Source organism: Sturnira hondurensis, unplaced genomic scaffold (assembly GCF_014824575.4).
Source record: "Sturnira hondurensis isolate 20B ecotype Veracruz unplaced genomic scaffold, ASM1482457v3 Scaffold0003090, whole genome shotgun sequence".
Lineage (NCBI taxonomy): Eukaryota > Metazoa > Chordata > Mammalia > Chiroptera > Phyllostomidae > Sturnira > Sturnira hondurensis.
Genome location: NW_028075721.1, coordinates 748,672 through 776,625, shown reverse-complemented (window position 1 = coordinate 776,625; position 27,954 = coordinate 748,672). Strand labels below are relative to the sequence as shown.

Below are 27,954 nucleotides of genomic sequence, written 5' to 3'. Positions count from 1 at the left end.
GCACTTCCGGCCTTGCTGCACGAGCACTTCCGGGGCAGAGCACGTGAGCGCGCGCGCACGTGGGGCCGGGGCGGAGAGAAGCTAGCGCCCGTCCGCGGGTAAGTTGGGGAAGGTGTGTGGGAAGCGGACGTAAGGAAAGGGCAGTTCGGAGGGCTGGGGTACTGCTTACACCGAGTCGTAGCCCCTTGGAGCTCGCCGGCTCCGTGTGTCGAGGGCGGGTGGAGGCTACTCTGTAGATCCCGGGAGGTGGAAGGGGCGGTGGAGACCTTGCGCGGACCTCGGACGCTCTCTTAGCCGGCCCGGGCCCAACAAACCTTTTCTGCCCTCAAGTTCCTAACCTTGAAGGGAGAAAGCTGAGGAGTGAACGGGACCTGGGCCGTTCCGTTGCAGAGTGCGTACGTTGGCAGAGGAGGTGGAGTGGGAGGGGTAGTTGACAGATGCCAAACCAAGTCCTGTCGCTTCCTTCTTGAGGAACTCTCAGTTCTGGCTGCCCCATCAACCCCACCTTCACTACTATAGTTTGAGTCTGTAATTTGCACACTTACCATGGAATAGAGTTAGGGAGAAGTGCTTGCTAAAACGTAGTTTCCTAATGGCTTCCCCCCACGCCCAGAAATTGGAATTCAGGAGCTACGGAGTAAAGACCCTAATCTTGCATTTTTAACAACCATTTTTTCGAGGGAATTTTGATGCATGGGTTCGAACTGAAGACTTGCCTTTGAGAAACTGGTTTAGGCTGTCAGCATTTCTTGCCTCTTTAGAGTGGTGGTGGTGGTGTTTACCCTCCTCTTGGCCCTCAAAGAAACCTCACACCCCAAATAAAAAGAAGAACCTTAGTTCTGACTACAACCGACCGGTCAGCTCCATGTGCCTTCCTTTGTTCAAGTTCAAGCTCCCATTAGAGAATGAGATTATTTTCAGTCTTTTGCTCTAAGATCAGTTTTAGGTTCTACTACTTCAGCAGTTGTCAGGATTGTTAGAAGTCTGGGTGGTGCTCTGTATCTTGACTTTTTAGATCTTTTTGCAGAAGAATCTTGAGCTTCTGGAGATTGCCTAATAGAGTCTTGTGTGGAGCATGAAAATATCATTACTTAGATACGAACCTCAGGAAAATGTAGTTGGAGTCTTCCATCCAGAACAGCGATACTAAGGAACAATACATATGGCATTCTGCAGTTAACATTTAACGAAAATTACTCTTTTTTCCCCTCCCTTAGGAATGGGTGAATTTAAGGTCCATCGAGTTCGCTTCTTTAATTATGTTCCGTCAGGGATCCGCTGTGTGGCTTACAATAACCAGTCAAACAGATTGGCTGTTTCAAGAACAGATGGTACCGTGGAAATTTATAACTTGTCAGCAAACTACTTTCAGGAGAAAGTAAGTCATTTAGGAGCCTGGTTTGGTGTTTCTGAGGTTAATTTTCTTAAGTTCAATTCTACAAAAACTAAGTCTTTTATAGTCAAAGAGGTCGAAAGGAAGTTAGACTCTGTACCCTCTCTCTCGAATTGTTTCGAACTACGTAACATCTGTAGCATGCGATTTCTTGTCTGACTTTCATGATGAGAAAAGCACAGAGTTTTGGTCTGTATGATGTTGGTTGGAAAGATCCTACCTAGGAACTGGGGCAGCTCACTGTCACTTAGAAAGTGAGGTTTGCTGGTTCTTTTGGGCACAAGAGGAGAAACTTCACAATCAGTGGTTGAGACCATTGATTTACATCAGTCTGCACACCACTGCAGCTGGTAACCTGGCATATCCTGCTGGCAGTATCAGTACCTATCTCATTGGCAGTTCAGAAATATTCATGAAACATTTTTATATTAGGAACTCTGGTGACGTGATAGCAGGAAGGTGGATTTCCAAGTCCATCTGTCAGAGAGAATGTAGACTAACATGTCTATATATTGAGTGTAAGGGAGTTTTTAAATTAGGTAAAAACCGTTTTGGATGTATGCAGCGGGCTATTATTGCAGCATTTTTCTTCAGAGGCATTGATTACTCATTTCAGATGCAACATCTAATTCAGTTCACATTTATTGAGTGCCTTACATGCCCTGGGCACCACGATGTAAGTGGATAGATGAGTAGATGAATGAATTTAGTGCTTGGCTGAGCCTAGTACTTGGAAGGTAGACTCTCCGTAAAAGTTTCTAAATGAATGAGGAGTGAGTATTAGGCATTAAAACAAATGTCAGAGGCCCCACCATCAAGGAGCTTAAAGTCCAGGGGGGAAAAGATGAATACACAGTTTCCAAACACTGTCGTAAGTTTGATACAAAGCTATGCACAGGCGTGCTTTTAGTGGAGAGATGCTGTACTCTAATGAGATGGGTTTAGGAATCTTGGAAAAGGAATGACTTATTGAGCTGACCTCTGAAGAACTAACAGGAGTGAAAAAATTATTGGTCATCCCAGATGGGTCCCATTCTGTATAATGTGAAAGTCATGCTGTGGTTCATGCTTGTTGCATCACTTATGATAACTAATTATATGCTAGTTTGTTTATTTAATGTCTTTCTTCCTCACTGAACTTCAGATTTTATGAAAACAGGGACCACGTCAGTGATGTTCATACCTATATTCCCAGCATTCAGCAAGTGTCTAGTATAAGCCACTGCTGAGTTAGTATTTGTTGAATGAAATTAAGTCAACCATGTCTTACTTAGTATCTCTTATTCTCTCTGTTTTTTCAACAAGTAATTCAATCTAGTCTGCTTTTTCCATATTTGCTACTATTTAAGATTACTTAGTTCTGTTAAAAATTCCCACAACAAGAAAAAATTGTATCCGTTAGAATGGAAAGAATAGGGACTAGGAATAGTGAGACCAGCATTCTCCATGTCATTGACTTTGGCACTTTGGACATGTCACTTAACCTACAAGTTGGCCCTTTCAGATTCAAGTAGGAAAAATTATATCTACCCAGTCTCTTTTGCATCAGGCAAATATAAGAGAACAGTGCCTTGATCGGTATGGAACTTTTTGAGGGCTAAGAAAGCACTTAGAAATGAGTCTTGAATGAAAAACTACAACAAGCTGCATTGGTTTATATAATTTTTATTTTTTAAACAGCTTTTTATAGGTAAAATTGATACAACAAACAGTATGTATTTAAAAAGTGTATACGTTGATAACTTTCGATATATACATCTTTGAAACCATCACACAATCAAGATAGTGCATTGATTTTTTTTAAAGTTAGATACAATCAAGTGCATTGGGATAGAAACTTTATTCTACTGAAAAGCTTTTGCAGAACAAGTCCTAATAAAAGAAACCAGTTGTGGAAGTAAGGAAAAATGTGAATCTGGAAAAAAATGAAAATGTCAGTAGAAATGTTCTGGTAGCACAAAACCCCACACTTACTTTCTAGGGAAGCATTTTGTTTTTCACCATGTTGCATGTGACCACTCAGTGCTGATAGCTGGTGAATCCATGGTGGGCTGAGAAGTTACGGTGTTTCTGTAGTTTTTCCCAGGTCATGAGTCTCGAGCTACAGAAGCTCTGTGTTGGGCAAAAGGACAGCGACTCTTCAGTGCCGGACTCAATGGAGAGATTATCGAGTATGATTTACAGGCATTAAACATCAAGTATTCTATGGATGCCTTTGGAGGACCCATCTGGAGCATGGCTGCCAGCCCCAGTGGCTCTCAACTTTTGGTCAGTAAGCAACTGTTGGTCATTTAAGCCAAGATTTCTATTGTGCCCACTTAAGCAACTTCCCTGCGTTCATAGGCTGGTCGATTAAAGTTACATCATGGCATATAGTGACTCCGATCTGAGCTGGATTCTAGCAACCCTAATGTAAGGTTGGAGTTGATACTGCCGATTAAAAATTCCTTGTCCTTGCCCTGGCTGTTGTGGCCCAGTTGGTTGGAGCATCATCCTGTAAATTGGAAGGTCAAGGTCGTGGGTTCATTTCTAGTCAGGGCACATGCCTAGGTTGAGGGTTTGGTTCCGGGTCAAGGTGCATTCAAAAAGCAGTGGATCGGTATTTCTCACATCCATGTTTCTCTCCCTTCCTGTCCCCTTTCTGAAAACAATAAGCATGTCCTCAGGTGAGGGTAAATAAAGCAATTTAAAAAAATCTCTTGTTCTTTTACATCTTTTCTGCTCTGCTTTGGACCTTGTTTATTTATTTATAAAATGAGAGGGTTAGTTTGGTTTACCAAGCTTTGTTCTTTGGAAATGAGAGCTGTAGAGACTTTTTTGTTTAGTTGTGCTTCGGAATACAGCTTACTAAATCCTTTTGTAGATTCATAGTGCACTCATGTATATTTGAAGTTCTGAGGTCCTTCCACCAGTTAATCTGCGCAAGTACGTTTTACCACAGTATTTCTCAAAATTGTTTGAGCACAGATCAAGAAGGCTATTCTCCCTCTCCCCCATTTAGTATTAGAATGATGCTTTCAGAGATTTAATTTTCTGTGATAAGACTATGATTCCCTTTTAATTTGCATTAATTTGTGCAATATCTCAATGAGTCTCTGTTTAGGTTATATAGTTAATAGGTCTTTTATTTAGGCCACAGGTCTCTAGCAGAGATGCACTGTGAAATCCCACTTTTCTATGTCCTGTGCAGGAATTGGGTCACTAATTAGCCTGCTTTCTCTTTAGGACAGGAAGGCTACCAAGAATACACTCTCAGTTTCTTGGTGCCAGTCCTTTTTCTCTCCAACTATTTTTCAGGGCAAGTGATTGGTTTAGGAAGAAATGTATGTATTTGTAAATATATACATCTAGTTAAAAGTATAAAATACTTACCTTCTGTGTTTTCTGTCTCCTTTCCCCTAATAGGTTGGCTGTGAGGATGGATCTGTGAAACTGTTTCAAGTCATCCCAGACAAGATCCAGTTTGAAAGAAATTTTGATCGGCAGAAAAGTAAGGGTCATTTCTGGTTGGGCAGTGAATAGCCTTCACAGGTATTTATGTTTCTCTGTCACTGGGGCTGGAATATTTTCCCACAGGCCCAGGTAATGTTTTATCTGTAAAACTTTGTTTTTCGAAAGAAGGTAGCAGGCCTGATTTGGATTTAGGGGCATAGTTTGCTGACTCCTTACTGAGAAAATAGCAACTATTCCATGTATTCTCTGTATCCATTAGTAATATTTATGCTCTGCTACTCAGATTTATATTTTGGTTGTTTTTAAATATCTTGAGGTGTTCTTTTTAAATTACAAAGGTCATATAGTGCTTGTTAAAATTTTCATATGTTTAGCCAAGTATAAAAGAAGATATCTCATTTCACAATATAGGCAACACTTTGGGATGATCTTCTAACTTTTATATATTCATGTAGACAAATACACAGGGAGTGCCTTACCTGTTTGCAGCTTTCTTTTCCTTGTTACATTGCAGATGCCTGTGGCAGTCATGCCAGTCTGCACAGCACAACATTGCATTTTATGGTGCACTGTAGTTTGATTAGCCAAATTCCTGCTGATGAATAGTGATTTTTTTTTACTACTACAACCAGTAGTGCAGTGAATATTTTTGTATACATATTTTTGGGTATTCATACAAGTATTTCTGTGATTAATTCCCAGTACAGTTACTGGGCCAAATACGCAAATTTTCATTTTGTTAGGTTACTGCTAGATCACCCCTCAAAAGGTTGTGTTTATTTATACTCCCATCAACCATTTATACATTATTAAAGTTAGTATCAAATACTTCATTTTGGATCCCAGGGCAAAGCTGTTCCTCATTTGTTATAAAAATAGTTCTTAAAAAAATTTTTTTTTAAATTTTTAATTTAATTATTTTTTTAAATTATTGTTTAAAAATAGTTCTTCACAAGAGTGTAGTGGTGAGAGAGCTGAGACTATAGAACACTAGCCCTATTGATAACTGTGGAAGGAGAACTCAGTTACCTTTGGCTGTATATTTATGTGTATGTCACTTTCTTTTTTGTCATTCAACTCCCAAGGTCGCATCCTGAGTCTCAGCTGGCATCCCTCTGGTACCCACATTGCAGCTGGTTCCATAGACTACATTAGTGTGTTTGATGTCAAATCAGGTGACTGTTTTTCTCAGTTCATTTGGGATGTGGGGCTTGTTTGTCAGTTTCACATTTCTGGGTTCCCAAAAGCTGGAACCCTTGTCATATTTTCAGGGACATTCAAGGCCTAATCTCTCATTAATTTCCCAGGGTGTTCATTGTGAATTTCAGACCTTTCTTGGTTTACTGATCAGTAGTTAATGATCAGTAGAACATCTATTTATTTGTGCCAGTTCCTGGTAAGAGTGAGCGTCTGTCTGAGGAACATGAGATCTTGGTAGCAAAATTGGTGAGACGTGAAGTCAGAAAGGTAAAGAATCCAGTTCTTTCTCTGCTCTTGGCCTAGAGAATTAGCTAATGGAATCCTTCAGTGGTGAGATTGACTTCAATTTGTTAGGTGGTCGTATCTGTACCCATTTAAGATGAAGTTAAACTCATTTGGTCTGTCTCCTTTTTCTTTTTCTTCAATGCTTGAATAAGTTTTTATTGTTATCAGTTATGCATACAGAGTCAAAGAATTCCTTAAGGCTTGTTACAGAAAAGCAGGGCTCCCTCGTTTCCCTTGTCCACTTCTCAAAGGTAACCACCTGCAACTGTTAGCTGATTCCTTTGGTACTTACCTCTATGCTATCTATACATAGCATGCCGGTTATGATATATTTTTATTATCTTTTAAAATTTTTTAAAATTTAAAAAAAATTTTTTTTCTTTATTTTTTTTTTCTTTTTTCAATGTATGGTTGCCTTTAGTGCGTTGCCTGCTGGGAGTTGGCCTGCAGGGAACTGGCCTGCAACCCAGGCATGTGCCCTGACTGGGAATCAAACCGCGATCCTCTGGTTCGCAGGCCCGCGCTCAACCCACTGAGCTACACCAGCCAGGGCTAAAATTTTTAAAAATTTAATTGTTGTTCAAGTACAGTTTTCTGTCTTTTATTCCCCTCCCAGCCCACCCCCTGCCAGTGCTCCCCACCTCCCTCCCATTTCTACCCCCCTTAGTTGTCCATGTGTCCTTTTGATTTTTCAGTTTTAGACCATTGTTTATTGACTTCCACCATTTAGCCCTCTTTCTACCATCTATCACATGCACACTTTTTCATTACCTTCCCAGTATGGTGATAACTTTGTTCAGATTAGTAGTCACTGTTTTCATGATAATGAAATATAAAATAAATAGTACTCATGTAGTAAATGACCTTTACTGTCCTATATACTTTTGGTTAATGTTTCTCTCTCTCTCTTACACTCTCATTCTATTTTCCTACACACACACACACACACACACACACACACATACATGTATCCGTCTCACTAATTCCTCCCTGCATTCTTTCAGTTGTATAAATTAGGTTCAGATACATCTGGTTTTCTTTGTACCACTTTTGTCTTGACTGACTCTGCCAGAGCGTCTGACTGGCTCCAGTGCAGCCAGTTTCTGGGCCTCCTGCACAACTGTGAGATCTTGAACTCTGATTTTTCACTCATTCCAGGGATACCCTTTGCTTTTCTTATTGGTAGGATCCCATTTCCGTGTCATTCACTTTCTTGGTCAATCTTTCATTTGATGGATCCTGAGAAAGGGTTCATGAGAAAGGATTCTGGGTTGGAAATTGTTTTCCCTTAGAATTTTGAAGGTATGGCTCCTTTGTCTTCTAGCCTCACATATTTTTATGAAGTGTAATGTATTCTGAGAGTAGATCTTTTATATGGGTCTCGCCCAACCCTTGGCCCCCGCCCCAGAGGCTTTTAGGACCTTCTCTTTGTCCTTACTATTCTAAAATGTAATAATTAATGTTTCTTGGTGTACAGATCTGTTAACATATTTATCGGAGCCATGGTAGTTTCTTTTAATCCAAAATCCATGTTTTTCCATTCTAGGGAAAATTCTAGAGTTATTTTATAAATGAGCTTCCATTTTCTTTTCTCTGGAATTTTATTTGCATGTTATCTCTTTCAATTTTCTTATTTCTTTTTTCCTCTTATTTTTGTCTCTGATATTTTATTCTGCTTCCTTGGAGACTTTGTCATTTTTATCTTTAAATCCTGTTATTCAGTTTTTCATTCTTTTTTTCCTATACTTTTATATTCACTTGTGTGATCATTTGACAGGTTTTTTTTTTATAGTTCAAGTACAGTTGTCTCTTATTTTCCCGCTACCACTTTCCCCTGCCCCTCATTAATTAAGTTTTTAATTTCCAGAGGTTTTTTGTTTGTTTGTTTGTTTCCTGACTTTTACAGAATTCTCTTTCTGTTTCATACTAGCTCTTCTCTTTCTAAGGCTGTTCTTCATGGTATTTGTCAAGTGTTCTTCACCCTACCTCTGTTTCCTCCATGGGGGGGGTGTGGGGTGTGAGTGTGTGTGTGTGTGTGTGTATTTTAGTCTGCTTGGCCCCTGCCTTTCATAGTGAGGCTTTTCCCACGTGTCTGCTGATCGCTGTCATCACGACGTGAGTGTGTTGCACATGGGCTTCACTGAAGAGTGGTCTGGCCAGAATGTTTGGAGAGCCTCCTAGTGAGGTCTGGGTTATCTGGATATTTTCTTTTGTGATGGTCATCTTCCCCAGATGTGTTCTTTTTTAAATGCTTTTTTAAAAAAGATTTTATTTTCTTTAGAGGAGAAGGGAGGGAGAAGGAGGGGAAGAGAAACATCAGTGTGTGAGAGAAACCTCAATCTGTTGCCTCTCACATGCCCCCAGGCAGGGACCTGGCCCACAACCCAGGCACGTGCACCGAGGGTGAACCCAACTGGCGACCCTTTGAGTCGCAGGCTAGCACTCAGTCCACTGAACCACACCAGCCAGGGTGAAGTGTTCTTTTTTTAAAGTTCTCCTGCCTGGTGATAATGGCCTGCATTGTCAGCATTCTAAGGAGAAGGAAACTGGTGTTTCAACATTTATGTAATCTACTCTCCATACAGGATTCCCTCCTTTAATTCTGCCTGATGTCCTGCTTCAGAGAGTAGGTCTGTAGCTTTCAGTTGAGGTGGGGTTTGGGGGAGGTGCCTGGCTGCTTAGTTAGGGGGTGAGTATCTGAGGAATTAAAAGTTTCTTAACCTTACTTTCAACCAGCCCCTCCTTTTAGCCCCACGTTCACCTCTGTTTCCAGAGTACCTGGGGAATCAGTGCCTGACTTTTCTGAGGATCGTGTGGTGTAAGTCAGGTAGCTTCTTGGCTTTCCCCACAGCTGACCTGGGACTTGGTTTCAGGGCTCTGCTAAGTCAGTGACCATCCTGTAAATGCCCCTAAATTGTCACTCTTCTCTTCTCTTTCTTTCCCATGGGGTTTTGGAAAAGAGCAACATGTAATGGGTGTGTGTAATTGGCCAGTTTTAAGTGAAGTCCTGTGTGTCTTTTCCATTTCATCCTTTCCCTTTCCTGCTGTCATTCTTAGGCAGCTGTTTTGGTGTTCAGAAACTGGGTTCATCATAACTAGTATTTACCAGCTGTTAGTGCTCAGGTAGCTAACTCGACATGTGTCTACCATAGGTAGTGTTCGAAGACTGAAGGAGAAATAATTACCATTCAAATGTGGGCTTTTTTTATTTTTCAGGGAGCACTATTCATAAGATGCTCGTGGACAGGCAGTATATGGGTGTGTCTAAGCGGAAGTGTATCATATGGGGTGTGGCCTTTTTGTCCGATGGCACTGTCGTAAGTGTGGACTCTGCCGGGAAGGTGCAGTTCTGGGACTCAGCCACTGGGACACTTATGAAGAGTCATCTCATTGCAAATGCTGACGTGCAGTCTATCGCCGTATCCGATGTGAGTATAGTCCCTGTTTTGAGTGGTTCCTGTACAGTCGGGGGGATGTCACCCCACACACAGTGGTCCGTGATCCTAAGTGTTGTACTGGAGGGAGATGCGTTTGGGGAAATGGATCTGAAAAGCCATTTAATTTCCCTGAACTCTTTTTTCTTTTCTAACAACTAGTTAGAGAGTATTCTCTGTAAGACTAGCTGGCAGAAAGGTTTTCTGCTGACACTCCCCACCCCTAGCGAATCCAGTCTGATTGTAGACAGTGCACAAGTGTCCTAGAAGAACCTGGAGAAGCGTGTTCCCTCTTTGTACAATTGTTCTGCTTCCTTGCTTGGGAAATTAGAAGATAATTTTATAGGGATTTTGAAAATGTTAATTGTCTCCTGTTTGAATAGACTTATGCAGATTTTTGCTGAACAGGTGTGCCTCTTCCCTTTTGGTGACCAGAATTCTTGATCAGAAACGTTTGGGTAGTTTAGCAGCGAGGTATGGATGTTAACTTTGAGATTTGACTAGATCCTTTATTCTTTGCCTTGTTAGTCTGAGAATTGCTTGCTATCTTCAGTGTGAAAATCTAGTTTTTAATGTAGAGATCGCTCATATTTGGTCTTCTTGCCTATAAAATGTTCCTGTCCCATTTTGTAGGTTTTCCATAAAAACAATGTGATGTGTGTTAAAAGCCCTGTGAAACATTTAGATGTTACCTATAAATATAAAAAAGTGTAAGTGAAATGAGTGGGGGAAATTTAAAATAGTCTTGATCCAAACTGTGTGGAATTATTAGACTTAAGACTTAATTACTAAATTTAGTATCATTTAAAGTATACTTACTCAAATATTATGCTTTTTCAAAGACCAAGGAAGATGTATATTTACTGCTATGTAACAATTTTCAGGAGTTATTGTTAAGGGAAAATAGAACAGTGTAATATTATACAATATAGGACATAATAGTGAATAAAGAGAAGGGACAGATTTCTATATTAGACATTAGATATTTATATATTAGATACTTTATGCAGTTATCCTGATACATATACACATAGACATATAATATCTAAAAAGATTTTTAAAATGTAAATAATTTCTGGGGAGTGAAGCTGTGGGGGGCCGGCGGGAGACGGGGTTAATTTGTACTGTATACTGTTTTATACTATATATCTTTTTTCTGCCATTTGCCTATATTACTACATGGCATTGAACCATGATATAAATGATTGTAAGCCATAATTTTTTTTATTATCCTGGGAAAGAGAAATACTACCAATTAAACTACGCTGTAGTACTTCTTTTAAAAGTAAAGTCTGAATTTTGTATAATAAGCATGTAATATAAAGTCTTACAATATAAAATGACACAGTGCGTTTTTAAATGTAGGATTTATATTTTCCTTATTGAAGAGCTCCTTGAGACTTAAATTTCTGTCATATTACTTACGCATGTATAGACAGGAAAGTATAACTGACTTAAGGTGATTAAGGTACTCATGAACTGTCTTCACATTCAGAGTTGGGCTCTGAATCACTTTTCCACGAAATGGTCAAGGTCTGTCTGCCACACATGCCTCCCAGCAATCCATGTGACAGTGATGATGCTCCGCTGTGGTCCCAAGCTTTTCTTTTACACTTTTTGAGAACCTTTGTGAAGTTTTAGTGCTCGCTCTTTACTTGAAGATGCCGCACATGAACAGGTTAACAGGTACAAGATATCCTGATTTGAGGGCTGTTAAAATGTGGTAAAATATGTGCTTGAGAATTAGTGAATTGTAATACGTGATTAAAATTGAAAACCGCAGTTGTACATACAATATATAGATGATGCATTACAGTATTGCACACCTGAAACCTCTATAATTTTATTAACCAACGTTCCCCTAACAAATTCATTAGAAAACGTGCAGCTGTACAAATGCCACCCCTCAGAAATGCTTATCACAGACTCTGGAATGGGCAGACTTGAATGTGACTCCCAGCTGTACCACTCAAACACTGCGTATCTTCCTTGGGCAAGTAACTTCTTCCTGAGCCTCAGTTCTTTTCTGAAAACAGGGATGCTAGTAACACACACAGAGCTGGGGAAAAGATTAGATGGGTAGTGCTTCTGAAGTATGAAGTACAGCGTCTCAGAGCGCATGTGGTATTGGCGTTAACGTTTTCACGTCTTCTTTGAAACATCCTAATTACGATGCTTTTCTCCACTACACTCTTGCCAGAACAGCTGATTATTTTTAGATTTCTTTTTATTGGATTTTCATTGACTAAAATGTGAACAGTGGCAAACACCAGTCTTTGATCTTTTTAGATGTCTTTTGTCCTCACCAAGTACAGGAGTACTGATTCCTGCAGGGTGTTGCAGGGAGCTTTGCTTTCCTTTGTAGGTCAGTCCTGAGATTTTTTTCTTTTTCTGTGTGAAGCAGTCACTCTGATTAAATTAGGGCACACACACAACCACATCCAGTACTGCTTTTCCCTTCATTCCTGCTTCACCCAGAGAGAGCTCTTTTGTTTCCTTTTCAGTTCTTTTATGGCTCCACCTCAGGGAAGGAGGCTGTGGAGTGAGGGAGACCTGCCTTCCCCATGCCTCTCTGTAGGTGGGCCTTTGAGCAAACTGCCACTCCTCCCCGCCCCAAACTAAATGAACTGTTTAGTTGGAGGTGGGAGAGAGTGTGTGGGTTCCTAAGTTGCTCAGTGTCTCTACTTTTGGCTTGAGTGAATAGATTTCAATTAGTATCCTGAGAGGAGGTGAGGGAAAGGCTGGTCTGGGCCACTTTATGTGCTGTCCCTCAGATGCACTTTCCTTCTTCACCATCGTGTGCCTACAGGTGACCTCAAAGAGAGCTGGCATGAGGTGGCACAAGGTTGAGCGGCTGTGGGGTGTCCAGAGCAAAGGCTTTGGAGGCAGAGAGCCGTGTGTCTTTGTCATGTCTCTAAACCTCTCGAAGTACCAGTTTCCTTATCTGTATAAAGGCCTGTTAAATGATAGAAAAAATGGGTAAAGGTAATGACTCATACAAACATGGACTGGAAATACGTCAGAGATGTTCTGTAACTCAACTGAGAGCTGGTAAGATGGTACAAGTACTTCAAAGGAGAATTTGAAGAACACAGATATGTATGAGGTCATCAGGAATACTGAAACCGTCCGCAAGGTGATACTCAGTTACATTTCACTGGGCAAAAGTTTTTGCATTTCTGTGCAAAAGAATCATCACTCCCAGTTTTCTACAATTGACGGAGTTGTGAAACAGCTTCTAGACAGTAAAAAGGGCTCAGTAAACAGGACACCAGTACTTTGAATGCTCATTTCAAAGTCTTACACAGTTTCTCCTGATAGGGCAAGTGATGCTTAATTTTGCAAGGTATTGAAGGATTAAAGATGATAGGACATGTACAAAGTTTCTGAAACAGTAAGTGGGTTATTCATGGCAGCTGCATGCTCAGACATATATTTTTAGACAGAGAGGAAGGGAGGGAGAAAGAGAGAAACATCAATGTGTGGTTGCCTCTCAGTGCCCCCTCCTGGGCACCTGGCCCACAACCCAGGCATGTGCCCTAGACCAGGAACCCAACCAGTAACCCTTTGGTTTGCAGGCCAGTGCTCAATCCACTGAGCCACACCAGCCAGGGCTGGTTCTTAACTTTCCTTACTTTTCTATCAAACATCCTATTTTTTTTGTCTTGCTCAAAGTTATGTGTATTTAAAAAAATGAGTTAAAGTGAAAAGGTCTTAAGAACATAGAGGAATTTTAAAAAGTAAACTAAAACCTTTTGAAACTAACAAATCACAGTGTTCAACATACTGTCAAGAGAAAGCCTTAAACTGGGGACCAGGGACCCTGGGTCTTTAGTACTGATCAGGCTAATTCTCCTGCTCAGCCCACTTTCTCTTCATCTTTAAAAAGATGACAGTGAATTTCAGGGATTTTCAAACTTCAGTCTTTTGACTACCTGTTTTGCAATTTTTCCCCCTATATTCTCGATAACTTTATTTACATTAAAATTTTTTATTGTAACCCTGGCTGGTTATATCAGTGGATTGAGCATGGGCCTGCAAACCAAACAACCGTGGTTCGATTCCCAGTCAGGGCACGTGCCTGACTTGTGGGCCAGTTCCCAGCAGGGGACGCATGAGAGGCAACCATACATTGATATTTCTCTCCCTCTCTCCTTCCTTTCCCCTCTAAAGACAAATAAATAAAATCTCTTAAAAATTTTTTATTGTAAAATTTTGCCATTTTAACTATTTTTCAGTGCACAGTTCAGTGGCATTAAGCACATTCATGGTGTTGTACATCTGTCACCTGTCCATTTTCAGAGCTCTTTCATCACCCCAAACAGAGACTCTACACATTAAAGAATAACTCTTTATTCCTCTCTCTTCCCGGCCCCTGGTTACCTCCATTCTACTTTCTGTCCCTGTGAATTTGCCTGTTTTGGGTGCCTCATAAATGGAATCGTGTAATATTTGTTCTTTTGTGCCTGTGTTATTTTACTTAGCATATTATTTTCAAAGTTCACCCATGTTAGAGCATTATCAGAATTTCATTTCTCCTTAGGGCTGAATGATATTTCATTGTGTATATACACCTCATTGAGCTTATTTATCTGCTGATGGACATTTGAGTGGTGTCTGTATTTTGTCTCTTGTGAATAATGCTGTTGTGTACATGCATCTGTTTGAGTACCTGCTTCCAAGTCTTTCCTTGAGTGTATATTTTCATTACTATTCTTGATTGGGTTTGTTTCTTTTGTTTTTCAGTTTTTTTTCTCATTTATTTTTTGAGAGATTTTTTAAAAATTTATTTTCAGAGAGAGAGGAGAAGGGAGGGAGAAAGAGGGAGAGAAACATCTGTGTGCAAGAGAAACATCAGTCATTTGCTTCTTGCACACCTCCAACTGGGGACCTAGCCCGCAACCCAGGGATATACCCTGACTGGGAATTGAACCTGCGACCCTTTGATTCACAGGCCGGCACTCAGTCCACTGAGCCACACCAGCCAGGGCTGAGTGTTAGTATTTTTAGTGTGTTATGTAAAACATAAATTTCCTTAGTGATCATCAGTATCTTTATTATGTTAAATATTCCTGTTCAAGAATATGGTATGGATTTTTCTGTTTAGGTAATCTTTTATGTCCTTTAGAAGGATTAGATTTTTTTTCTTATATAGGCCTAGCACATTTTTGTTAAATTTATTTCTAGGTGTTTTATCTTTTTCATTGAGTTCATAATTAGGTCTAATTTGTGTGTAGGAAAGCACCTTCCTGTTTGAGGTGCATAATGTTAATTTTGTCAGTAGGGGGCGCATTGTTATCTCTTGAAGGAGCTTGTTCTATGAGGGGTGTTGGTAATGTTCGCCTCCGGAGGAGAAAGACCCCTGTGACCTACCTTCCGATTCTGACCATAAGTTTCCCCTTAGCTGTCCAGACAGACAACTTCAGGAAATATTCTTCAAAGTGGGCCCTGTTTTGCTCAAATGTACCTCCCTGATGATTTAATTTCTCAGCAAGAAGACAGTATCGTGGTGGGCACAGCCGAGGGGACAGTATTCCATTTTCAGCTGGTCTCTGTGACTTCCAACAGCAGTGAGAAGCAGTGGGTGCGGACAAAGCCATTCCAGCATCACACTCACGACGTGCGAACCGTGGCCCATAGCCCGACAGCACTGATATCTGGAGGTGCGTTCTGCTCTTGGCCAGGCTGCTTCTTGACTCTGCCCAGCTCCAACTGTCTTCATGCGGGACATTTTCTAATTCTGTCTTCTCCCCTCTCCTCTTGCCCAGGCACTGACACCCACTTGGTCATTCGTCCTCTCATGGAGAAAGTGGAGGTAAAGAATTATGATGCTGCTCTCCGAAAAATCACTTTCCCCCATGTAAGTATCACCCCTGACCCCCACTGTCTCCTCAATTCTCTGTCCCCCTGCCTCACAGACTGAGCACAGCTCACGTTCCTGAGCAGATCTGTGAGACTTCAGTAGTACCTTCCTTCATCCTCCTGTTTCTGAGGCAGGCCTCTTGCAGAGACATTTATGTGGCCAAGAAAGTTACAGTAGCACTTCCAGTTCAGTTTCTAGGGGTTTTATCATTCCCTTCTTCAGAAAGCAGTGGTTATTATGGAGTTCTTTTTTTTTTTAATGTTTTATTTATTCATCTCCAGAGGGAAGGGAGGGAGGGAGAAAGAGAGGGAAAGAAACATCAATGTGTGGTTGCCTCTCATGAGTCTCCTGCTGGACCCAGCCACATGCCCTGACTGGGAATTGAACTGCGATTGTGTGGCTCGCAGGCCCACGCTCAATCCACTGAGCTACACCAGCCAGGATTGTGGAGTTTGTTTTTAACTGTAGGCTCTTTATTATTCTGGGTGGAAGGAGGAAAACTCAGGGTTCCAGTGTTCCTTTGTAGGTAAATGGACATCTTCCCAAGCCAAAAACTCTTTTTTCCCACTACCTGCTTCTACATTCCATTCAACCAATAAACCTTCCTGAGTCTACCTCTTCATCTTCTCTTTAAAAAAAAAAATTACTGATTTTAGAGAAAGGGGGAGAGAGAAAGAAACATCGGTTTGCTGTTCCACTCATTTATGCACTCATTGGTTGCTTCTAGTAGGTGCCCTGACCAGATATGGAACCCACAACCTTGATGTTTTCAGATGACTCTCTTACCAACTGAGCAACCTGGCCAGGGCCTCAGTCTCTCTGTTTGTTTGTTTGTTTGTTTGTTTTAGAGAGAGAAAGGAAGGGGGAGAGGAACAGAAGGGGAGAAATACCCATAGGCTGCCTCTGCATGCACCCCGACCAGGGACCAAACCTGCAACCTAGGCATGAGCCCTGACCGGGAATCAAACCCCGTGAAGACGCTCGACCAACTGAGTCACACCAGCCAGGGCTCATTCTTTCTCGAGAGAGAGAATTTACAGCTATTCTAGCTATTTCTCTTTATTTACACTGCCATTATCCTTGTTTGGATTACTGTCTTTTTGTATATGGATGTCTTTACAGTAGCTTGGTAATGATCTTTATTTACATTTATATTATTCCAGCCTATTCTCCACTGATCAGTTCAAAAAGCAACTTGGTTCATCACTCCATACTTAAAAACCCTTGGTTGGCCCCCATTTCCTTCAGCATAAAACCCTAATTCCTTAGCACAGCTCACGAAACCTGGCTTTATCTGGCCCTGGCCCTGCCTCCCTTACACCCTTGCAGCACCCCACCCAGTCTAGCCATTCAGAAAGATTCATTTAATTCCCTCTAATGCTCTTTTACCTTTCGACTGTTTCACATGCCATTGTCTGTCCTTGGAATGTCTTGCCCTACTTCTGCCTGAGTAAACTTGACCAGTGAACCTCATCTGGGCTCCTCTCTTTACCCTCACAAGGCTAGAGTAGATATGCATATACTTTTTTGTTACATACTGTGCTCAGGCGTGTTAAAGCTCTTAGCACATTTAGTGTAAATGCATATTAGTTCTATTGCAACCCTTCAGACTATAAGCTTAAGAGTAGTAGGTATGTTTTTTTTTTTAATATTTTATTCATTTATTTTTAGAGAGAGGAGAAAGGGAGGGAGAAAGAGTGGGAGAGAAACATCAATGTGTGGCCGCCTCTCATGGGTTCCCCACTGGGAACTGGCCTGCAACCCAGGCATGTGCCCCGACCGGGAATCGAACCAGTGACCCTTTGCTTCACAGGCCTGTGCTCAATCCACTGAGCTATACCAGCCAGGGCATGTTTTTATTTACCACTGTGTTTTTAGACCTTAGGCCAGTGCTCGGCATATAGTAGTATGTAAGAAATATTTATTAAGCAAATGGATTTCAACAGTAAAAAATGTGCAGTAGATGTTGCTGCTGTATCTAGTGCTGAGGCACTATATGATCCTGGCCTATTTACCGCTTTTAATTCTTGGGTACAGCGACGTCTCATTTCCTGTTCAAAAAAGAAGCAGCTTCTCCTCTTCCAGTTTTCTCATCACTTGGATCTCTGGCGATTGGGATCTACGGTTGCAACAGGTAAGATGGGAGCAAGTTTTTTCCAGTAAGAAAACTGGAGAAAGAAGCCAGAAATTAGAATTGCAGTTGATACTCTGTGCTTTTGGAAAAAAGACTTTTCTGTGTCCGTTGGAGCTCATGGCTTTTCCATCCACTAGATGGAGCAAAGGAGTTCTTCAGAATGTTAGGATCCTCAGCTGGATACTGGATCATCTGTTCAAGTTACGGATCTGAACTATTGAGAGGGTGATAGTGGAGGTGATAGATGTAGTGGATGTATGGGTTGTGGGGTCATCGTTTGCCCTGGCTTGACTGAGGTGAAAACAGGATGTGGAGAAAGGACAGGATTTAGTGTTGGTTAGTAACAACTCTGCGTGAAAAAGGTCACATGGGTCTTAATGGGGTGACAGCTTAGTGGCCATTTGTATCTCCTGTTAGGAAATGTTTGGGTTTTGTTGTTTTATATTGGATTAGTTTATACTGAGTTTAGGTTCCAAGTGAACAAATGAAGTTGAGGCCACACAAATTCCACTTCCAGCCTGGCTGTGGGGTAGAACTTCAGCGAGTTAGTGAGGTACCGTAGGCCGTGGCCAGGGCACCCCAATAGAAGCTAAGAAACCATCCACTGCTTTCCTCTTCATATATCCCCAGAAAACAGTGGGCTTCCTGAGACATTTTTTTGATTTCTCACTGGTAGAGATTCCATTCTACCCAGGAATGACTTTTGAGAAGAAAAAATATATATATACAAATAACCTTTCTTTGAGAAGAAAAAACTTCAAGGAAATTTCTTATTCTAGGAAAGCATGGGGATACCCTTCCACTCTCTAAAGATGCAGATCACTTACTGCACCTCAAGACAAAGGTGAGGAAGTTCGACTGTGTGTGTTCAGGCTCTGAAACCCACAGCGTTTTTCTCGTTTTTCTCATTCTGAATTCTGAGGACTGCTTAGTTAACATCACTAACTATAAAATCTAAAATAATTTGAATGAAATACTATGTGGACAGAACTAGATTTCCTGACGTTTTTAAGTTGGGCATTCAAAATTTATTATTTGAATACAGGAAATTGGTTTTATTTATTTTTTATTATGGAAGTAAGATGCTTTTTTAAAAATTAAAATGATATAGAAGAGTATGCAATGCAAAATGAGTCCTCTTACCCCAAATCCCTGGCCCCACTCTGCAGCGGCAGTCATTGCCAGTAGGTTCTTATATATCCTTCCTGAAAAAATTTCTACTGGTTTGTGCGTATATCCTTTTTTTTTACAGTAATGGAAACATACACACTCCTTTGTATCCTTAAACCTTTATTACACAGATGTGTGAATACAGTCTTACTGTAAAGAATTAAAACCGTATCGATAGTTTAAATCTGTCTACCTCTTTAAGTCTAGTCTCCTCTAAAGTAATTGTTGTTAATTGATTAGCTGTATATACCCTAGATCTTTGTGTGAGAAAGTATTTGTGTGTGTACGTGCACATATTTACATACATTTAGATATATTTCTTGAGTTTTTTGAATTATAAAAGTGTTACATTAAACCTTTCCTTTGTTCTGCACATTTTTCACTTACTATTTTTTATTTTTTTAATCCTCACCTGAGGGAATGTTCATTGGTTTTAGAGAGAGAGGAATGGACAGAGAGAGGAATATTGATTGGTTGCCTCTTGTATGCTCCCCAACCAGGGATCGAACCTACAACCTTTTGATGTAGGGACAACACTCTGAACCTACTAAGCCACCTGGCCAGGACCATGTACTATTTACTAGAGATTTTTAAAGCAGGTTGTCATATACCAAACAAAATCAGTTCTTTAAGTCACCTTGCTTCCAGTGCTTCCCTGCATTAAATTTTGCTGAGGTTTCTGAATTAGGGTTTAGTATGAGGGTTTCTGAGGTACACAAGGGCTTAGATTAGTTCGCGGTGTTTGTAGACCCCTGTTCTCAGAAATTGAAGCCACACCGTTTAGGTGCTCCACTTCTGAGAGTCATGGTGACACAGCGAATGACTGTTAGAATTATGCGCAGGTGTTTGTGGATCTGCCCAGAGTGGTGGCAGCTCGGGGATTCGTGTCACAGTGAATCTGGTTGTGTGAAGCTTTACTTGAACATTCATCCTGATTCCTAACATCACCAGGGGCCCGAGAATATTATTTGCAGCTGTATCTCCCCATGTGGAAGTTGGATGGCCTATTCTACAGCTTCACGGTTTTTTCTCTGTCGGTTACATTATGAACATGACAACATAAGCCTCCAAAGGGTAAGTGATAAAGCCCAATGTCTGGTTGAACAGGACGAAAATGTATATTTTTGTGTGAAGTAAGAGTGTACTGGATATGAGTCCTTGCTCAGTGAAAGCTATTTGGAGATAGCTGTTACAAAAAAGCCTTTATTTCTACTTTGATTTGTTTTCGTTTTTGGAGGAGTAGGGAAATGCTAGGAAGTGGCAGTGAAGTTCAGGCTTTTGAAGAGATGAAGAAGGGAGTGGATAGGTTTCAATGGGAATGTTAGTGTTCTAGGCCCTTGGTCAGTGGGCTTCTGTAGGGACTGGAAATGTTCGTGTAATTGAGGCCTGGCTATGATTATTTTTGATGGCCTCTAGGTCTCACGTCTTTCTCCTCTCTCTTGTTTTTGCTACTGGTGCACCCCAAGGTTTCCAAAATGCCAGCGTTCCTTCGCTCTGCTGTTCAGATTTTGTTTTCTGAAGATTCAACAAAGCTCTTTGTGGCTTCAAATCAAGGGTCTTTGCATGTCATTCGGCTATTGGAAGGAAGCTTCAAGCACCTGCATACTTTTCAGGCTCAGTCAGGTAGGAACTTGGTAACTGGCCACAGGAGAGAGTTGTCAGTCTTCGATGTATTTTTTTCCCTTTTAAACCTTATTCATTGTCTAATGTTCACTAATAACTCTTCTCCACCCTGCAAATGTACATTCACTCACATGTTTGCAATTTAAAGTAGGAGGAGAGATCTGGCAAGTGAAAACATTGATGAGGTCTGAAATGTTCCTCACACCTACTCTTTTCTCACTGGGCTCTTGATTCCTTATTTGGGGCCAGAGAAGTTTCATCACCCTTCTTAGGGTTTTTGTTAGCAGAGCAAGAAGAAAGTTAAAATCATCTATAATCCTGACACCCAGAAATAACTACTATTAATATTTTTGTATATTTCCAACATGTGTTTGTTCATAAGCATTTTATAAAGATGAACTTACACATAGAGTTTCATTACCTGTCATATAATGTCCATGACCATTCTTCCATGTTTTATGTGAACATGAGTGTCCCTGAATAAATGAATGGTTAGCTCACTGGCTGAGTTAATTATTGAGGACTTACTACCCAGCTTAGCTGGTAGTTTTTTGGGTACTTCCTATGGGCCTTTTCCCTTCTCCCTGACCCTGAATTACAGCAGCTTCACTGTCATTTAGATTTTGTCAGCATGGAAAGTCAACTCTTTTAACTTAAACTCTGAACATTCATAAGCTGCTTCAGAAGCATACAGGAAGAGAAATGCACAAGTTAGTAATAAGATAAAGTAAACTGCCAATTTTTATTGAGTTACTTGTATGTGTTTTTATTATAAAACTTAGACCCTTTATCTTGCATTTAGTGTTTCTTAATATTAGGCTCTGCATTATATATATGATTTATTTCTCTCTCATTTCACTTCCCCCTTACAGTCAGGCTGGTTTCTTTACAGCCCTAGCACCTGCATTTCAGTCCTTGTCCCTTAGCTCATGTTGTTCTTCATCCTTTTCTTCCTACTTCCCTCGTCCTTTAGCATCTGGCTTATGTCTTGTTTTAAAGCTTTTTTTATGGTTTAGGAGTGTTATGTGCAGCACATGTTTCGGCACATAGCGTCACTGCCGCATTTTTACCCCATGTGAGTCTTCACGTTGCCAGACTGGTTTAATATCTTTTGATGACAAAATATGTGCCTGTGCTCCCTTAGTGCTAAATATGTGGCAGGCACTCAATAACTTTTAAGGTTTGCTTCAAGCCTGTTGAATAGGCTGTTTGTCCATACCTTTGATTAAAAAACCATTTGATAGGAAATGATTTTTAAACAATTACAGATTTTAGTGCAGCTGCTATCCTGATCCTTCATTCCTCTTGTGGGCAGTGTCTCGCTAAGGCCTGGGCAAGTAATGTTTTTGTGTGTATTTCTCTGGCTCCTCTTTCTCTGCATAATGGTTAGTTAAATGGAAATAGGCAGATTGACTTATCTAGAACTTATTTGCAAAATGATCACAAAATTACCGTTAGTAATTTAAAACTGAGTGTCTCACTGGCTTTTGCCATCATCTTCAAGGCAGGGCTGTCTGTGGGCACTGCTGCGAACCTAACTGTTTTCTGCCCTTGCAGGAACAGTGGAGTCCATGTGTCTTTTGGCAGTTAGTCCAGATGGCAGTTGGTTGGCTGCATCAGGCACCAGTGCTGGAGTCCATGTCTACAGCCTAAAACGTCTAAAGGTGAGCTTTGGGTTCAGTAGTGGCAAAAGGAGAAAGTTAGCCCTGTGGTTATGAGGCTTAAGGCCAGTTGGTATGACCCAGAAAATTACTAGGCTTTTTTTTTCTTTTAAACCAAGAGTTTTTCCTCTTTTACTTGTTTGGAACCCAAAGCTATAATCTGTCAAATTAAAATCAGTCAACAGGAACAGTGAAACCACTCATGCACAGAAATTTGAAATTAAGGATTTATGGCCGTTGGATCCACATCCAGGTTATTTCTGTATTTTGGAGAGGAAAAATTCTGATTTACCAAGGTAAAGAGTTACAGGTAGTGACAATTTCCTTAATAGCCTGTCTTGTACTCTCAGTGTATTTTTTAAATTAAACAGGCAAAGGAATAGCAGGAAGGCATTTTTCACAAATTGGTAATGATATTATCATTTATACATTGAATCACTAATGGTCCCTTGCAAGTCCTCCTCTTCATCATAAAAGTCAGATAAGAACTACCCAAAACTTGCATTAAGCATTAGAAGTTTCTAGAACAATATCAGACTGCTGTATTTAATGGATTTGCCTGTTAACTACACAACTTCATTATATTGTGGCAAGAGCATGTGCTGCTTGCTCCTTGAGGCTTGCCTGGCATTTACGAATGTTCCTCTGGAGTGGTGCAGTTGCGTGTAAATGTCCATGCCTAGGCACTGATTTCTTTTAAACCCATTGTACAACTGCAAATTCCCTGTTTAATGATGTATTTATGCTCAGTTCACAAGTCTCAGCTTTACTCTGAAGTTCTTTGCAAATGCTGTCAGTTTCGTAAGCAGTTACAACATTTATTTTTTTTTAATGAAATTAAAGTTTATTGTTTGGAGAAATGCCTGGCATATATGAGAACTTCCATAGAATCCTTTGAGTTCCAAGGAATACTACTTAAAAACGACTGACTTGGAACACCCTGTCTTTTCTGGGAGAAGGTACCACATGGAGTTGCCCTGTTTCTGTTATTTCCTCCCAGCTTCACTGCACAGTTCCTGCTTACAACTTCCCTGTGACTGCCATGGCCATCGCCCCTAATACCAACAACCTTGTCATTGCTCATTCTGACCAGCAGGTAAGAGAGTCCCGTGTTTTCTAATTCCTAAATGGTAACTTAGAAGCCGAGATAATGACAATTTTGGAAGACCCTCTCTTTGAAAGTAGTGGATGACATAAATGTAGTTCTCTGCCGTGTGAAATAAAGCTTCCACAACGAGTCTGGGCCAGTGAGCCCCATGGGCTCGATAGGGCACAGTAGAGTGGTGGAGCACCAAGGTTCTAGAATAAAGAGGTACAAGAAGGGGAAGAATTTTGAAGTACTTGTTTTACTGGTTGTTTTTAGAGTGGAGATGACTGGACGCAGGTATTAGATTAAATATGGGATGGAGTGAGATTTTGAGAGTTGAAAATGACTAAAAGATTATATGATCAGCCTTCACTTTTGCCAGAGAGGAAATCAGGTGTCTAATAGCAGCCAAAATTAGTACGTAGTCTACTGCTTTTTTCCATGCCAAGTTGTAAGAAGATAGTAATTATAAGGAGAAGAGCTTTCAAATAGCTGAGCTGCAGAAAATACTGAAATTATCAATACTTCAGTGTGTAGTGCATCTTCGTCTGTAAAATGGGTGTGATAGTACCCTCCTCACTGGAGAGATTAAGTGGGATCCAAGAAGCACATTTAAGTAGCCTGTTAGGCAAATGATGCTTGCTACATTGATTAGCAGTTCTGTGGGTTTTAAAAGATTTTATAGAGAGAGGGGAAGGGAGGGAGAAAGAGAGGGAGAGAAATGTCAATGTGAAAAACATCAATTGTTGCACCTCATACATGCCCCAACTGGGGACTGAACCTGCAACTCAGGCATGTATGTACCTTGACTAGGGATTGAACCAGTGACCTTTTGCGTTGTTTGATGAGGTCCACCCAACTGAGCTATACTGGTCAGGGGTGATTAGCAGTTTTTACACTCACACATTCACACACATATGCATTCTATCTAAAAAATTATATCTCTCACTTCAGTTTCATAGCTCTTCGTCCTTTACCAAAGACTGAAAGATTAGTGAAGCCACGGCCTTGTCTTTGTCACACATAATGATAATGTCCACCTAGTGCCTTTAACTGGCAATTGGTCCCGAAAGTGCATCAGTCATTAAAACTGGTGGGAAAGTTTTTTGTTTGTGTTAGATTAGCAAAGATCAATAGAGTTGATAATATACAGGGGTGTGAGAGTAAGGGGAAACAGCACTTCACACATTGTATGAATTACATTGTATGACTTCTTTAGAGGACATGTTGGCCATATCTAAAAAAAAATCTAATGCACGTAATCTTCAGTTCAGAAGTTCTGAGTCTATAAGTTATTCCTACAGATAATATGCTTTCAGTTGTGCAGATGGACATTATATAGAGATGATCATTGCAGCCTTGTTTGTAGTAGTCAAAGATTAGAAATAACCTAAATGTTCATTGAACAGACTGGATAAGTAAACAGTAGCACATCCACAAAGTGAGTGGATTATTACATGTTCTTCAAAGGGGGCATGAATGATCACTACTGACATGAGTCAGTCTCTGTGATACAGTGCTAAGGGGGAAAAAGCAAAATACAGGATGGTGTGTCTTACATGCATACGACATCTCTGAAACAATGTAAATAAGAAATAGCAGGCTACTTTGGTCTTGGGGAAAAGAGTTGTCAAGATTGCAGGGCGACTTTTCATTATCAACCTTTCCATGCTGTTTGAATTATTTATTCTGTAATTTACCTTACATTTTCTTTATTTTAAAAAAATAGTGAGAAAGCAAAAGGCTGAATGTGATACATTCAAGGTTTGGGTAGATATTTTCTGGTTAGGAATGAGGGGTGCCCTTCTGGTCTTTCTGGGTACCAGCCAGCATTTCCTCTGTATCATGTCCTTCCTCAGATATTTGAATATAGCATCCCAGACAAACAGTATACGGAGTGGAGCCGGACTGTCCAGAAGCAGGGGTTTCATCACCTTTGGCTCCAAAGGGATACTCCCATCACGCACATCAGTTTTCATCCCAAGAGACCAATGCACATTCTTCTCCACGATGCCTACATGTTCTGCATCATTGACAAGTCGTTGGTGAGTTCTTTGCCACTGTCGCCTGTGCTCTCACTGAATCTTAAGAATCTTCAAGTTCTAAAAGCAAGACATATAGTAACTTAGAGGAAGGAGAATCAGAATTAAGTTTTCCTGCTATATATAGTCTTTGGAGGAGAGGAGCTTTGTGTTCTGCGGAGTCCTCATTTGTGTTCCCACATTCTTTAGGCTCCCAGGGATGGAGTGGGCCTCTGTGTACTGGCTTCTGCTGATTTCATCATTTCTCTATTTTGTCCATGAGCACATAAACTTAAGTAGGAAAGTGATTGGATCCGTGTTCAAAAGGTGACCCTCATGGGGGAAGATCATTGATTTGGCTGAAACACTTCCAGCTTTGTACCCTGAGTGACTGAATAATGTGGTCTCATTAAAAATACAGACTGTGGTTTTGACCACACATGCCCCTCGGCTGCATGTACTGATGCTGTGTGCAGGCTTGAGGAGTTGTTGGTCTTTAAGGTCTTAAAAAAAGTCCAGCTTGGAAAATTCCATTCTTCAAGGCTGTGATTTAGGTGGGATGTGAGCATATTTTCAGTTCTAGAGTCCATCTATCCTCTGCAAGCTGCTGTTTGGATTCACTACTAATCAATATGTCTTTTCTGGGCAGGCACTTTCTTTCCTAGGAGTGCAATGAACTGTCGCCATTCCTGTAATGCCCTTTGGGCTTAAATTACAAGCTACACACACAGAGTATTTTGGTGTATTTGTGAAGGTGGGGGTGGAAGGAACACGGAGAAAGCAGCAGATGGCTCTAAGGGAGCTGTGCGTGATGTGTCACTGGAACTCTCCTCATGAGCCCTGTGTCCTCTGGGTGTGGGAAGCAAAGCCCGCTGACAAGTACCTTCTGCAATTTAGTGATACAGGAAGGGCCTCTCCCACTCGCTTGCCTCTTGTAATTCAGTCCAGATTGGCCCATATTTTTTCCCAAGTGCTGGTGATAAGTCCATCACTTCCTCTTGCTGGGCAGAGCTATTTCCCAAGGAAGTCAGAGATGAAATATCACTTGCTTGGCCAGAGGCCATCTCTTGAGGTGTCACTGACATCAGTGGGGGTGGTTTTGTTGCAGTTTCTCCTGGGGAGAACTTTAGTTACTTGGCAGGTCTGTGGTCTGATTGGGGGAGAGTCTAGAAAGCAGAGGCTGCATGGGCTAAGCTCCTGCACATGCCACTTTGTTCCTGTCACACAAAGTGTTACTGATGAGACTGGCCAGAAGCCCCAGCTGGACAGTTTGATCTTGCCGGCTGAGTGCCAAGCCCTTTTTGCCTCATTCTGCCCCCTCTGCAGTACAGCTCTCTTCCTGAAGCAGGGAGAGTCGGGGAGGTACTGAGTGTGTGCTGTGGTGGCTGGAAGGTAGTGTTTGCCTGAAAAATCACTAGAGTCCTTTGTTCTGTATAAGCGCAATAAAAATAACAACTTAAACAGTATATCTTTGTCTTTTTAGCCTCTTCCAAATGACAAAACCTTACTGTACAATCCACTTCCTCCCACGAATGAGTCAGATGTCATCAGGAGGCGCACAGCCCATGCCTTTAAAATTTCTAAGATATATAAGGTAAAACATCTTGTATAATGCTCTAGACAGTTGATTACTTGTGATATTATCAAAATGTAGTGAGCTGTCAAAATGTCACCTTTGTTTTTCATGCAGAGGACCTAGTTTTGGGAGACAAGTGACCTTTCCGAGGATGTGCATCCCTGTGTCTGCATTGCATTGCTCTTGCTTTGGCAGATGGGAGGCAGGCACATGGTACCTCACCAGAGTGAAATACATGGGTAGTGAGAAATGACGTTGGAGCTCAGAGGGGCTTTTCTTTTAAAGCTGGCTTTTAAATTTGACTTCTGTTTGGAGAATGTTCCATAAGATAATTTACAGCAAGTGGAAGTCATTGACTTATTATGACTTTCTTTTCTGGGCTATGCTTTTCACTGTATATAAAACAAATAGCCGTTGACCTAATGACAGTCCAGCTATTTGTGCCACCTCAGAAGTTCTAGATGTATGCTTCTCAGATTGGAGTTCCTTGGGCACCCAGGAACATTTTCTCAGGGGTCTGTGCGCATTTTTTAAAGGGGGTGTCTGTGAATTATTCAAGTATGATATGCTTCTTGGTGCATTTGTAACTTGCCATTTGTCCAGAATTTTGGCTCAAAAGCCCTCAGTTAACATTGATATAAGAAATTGAATTTTCTGTAGAGAAACATGAAAAGTCTTGCTGAAATCTTCTATGAGTGAACTCAGTTAAAAGTCCCCAACCTTTTCAGCTATTTTGAGTCCTAGGGCAGGAAGGATTGTCAGAGATTTACATCCCTCCAGCCTCTAGGTCCTGTATTCAGGACTAGCCCTGGAGCCTAACTCCTGGTAGAGTCATTCTTATCTCTCTGCAGCCTCTACTCTTCATGGATCTTTTGGATGAAAGAACACTCGTGGCAGTAGAACGGCCCCTGGATGACATCATTGCTCAACTTCCACCACCCATCAAAAAGAAGAAATTTGGAACCTAAAACAGGGCACTATCTGTGCCCTTCCTTGAACTGTTCTACTCAATTTGTTTTCGCCAGTCATGCTAATAAAACAAAGTTATTCTTGA

General features: G+C 40.9%; 1 protein-coding gene across 1 annotated transcript; it reads left to right on the top strand.

Moving 5' to 3' along the window:
• The first annotated feature begins 15 nt into the window (after positions 1-15).
• UTP4 (UTP4 small subunit processome component) lies at positions 16-27,954 on the top strand. Its single transcript, XM_037041401.1, has 17 exons — positions 16-98; positions 1,218-1,378; positions 3,470-3,661; positions 4,799-4,883; positions 5,932-6,021; positions 9,548-9,759; positions 15,257-15,428; positions 15,534-15,625; positions 17,666-17,762; positions 18,542-18,606; positions 19,884-20,006; positions 20,399-20,555; positions 22,113-22,219; positions 23,217-23,312; positions 25,163-25,348; positions 26,808-26,918; positions 27,752-27,954. The coding sequence occupies exons 2-17, from the start codon at positions 1,220-1,222 to the stop codon at positions 27,866-27,868; spliced, it is 2,061 nt and encodes a 686-aa protein (XP_036897296.1). The 5' UTR covers positions 16-98; positions 1,218-1,219; the 3' UTR covers positions 27,869-27,954.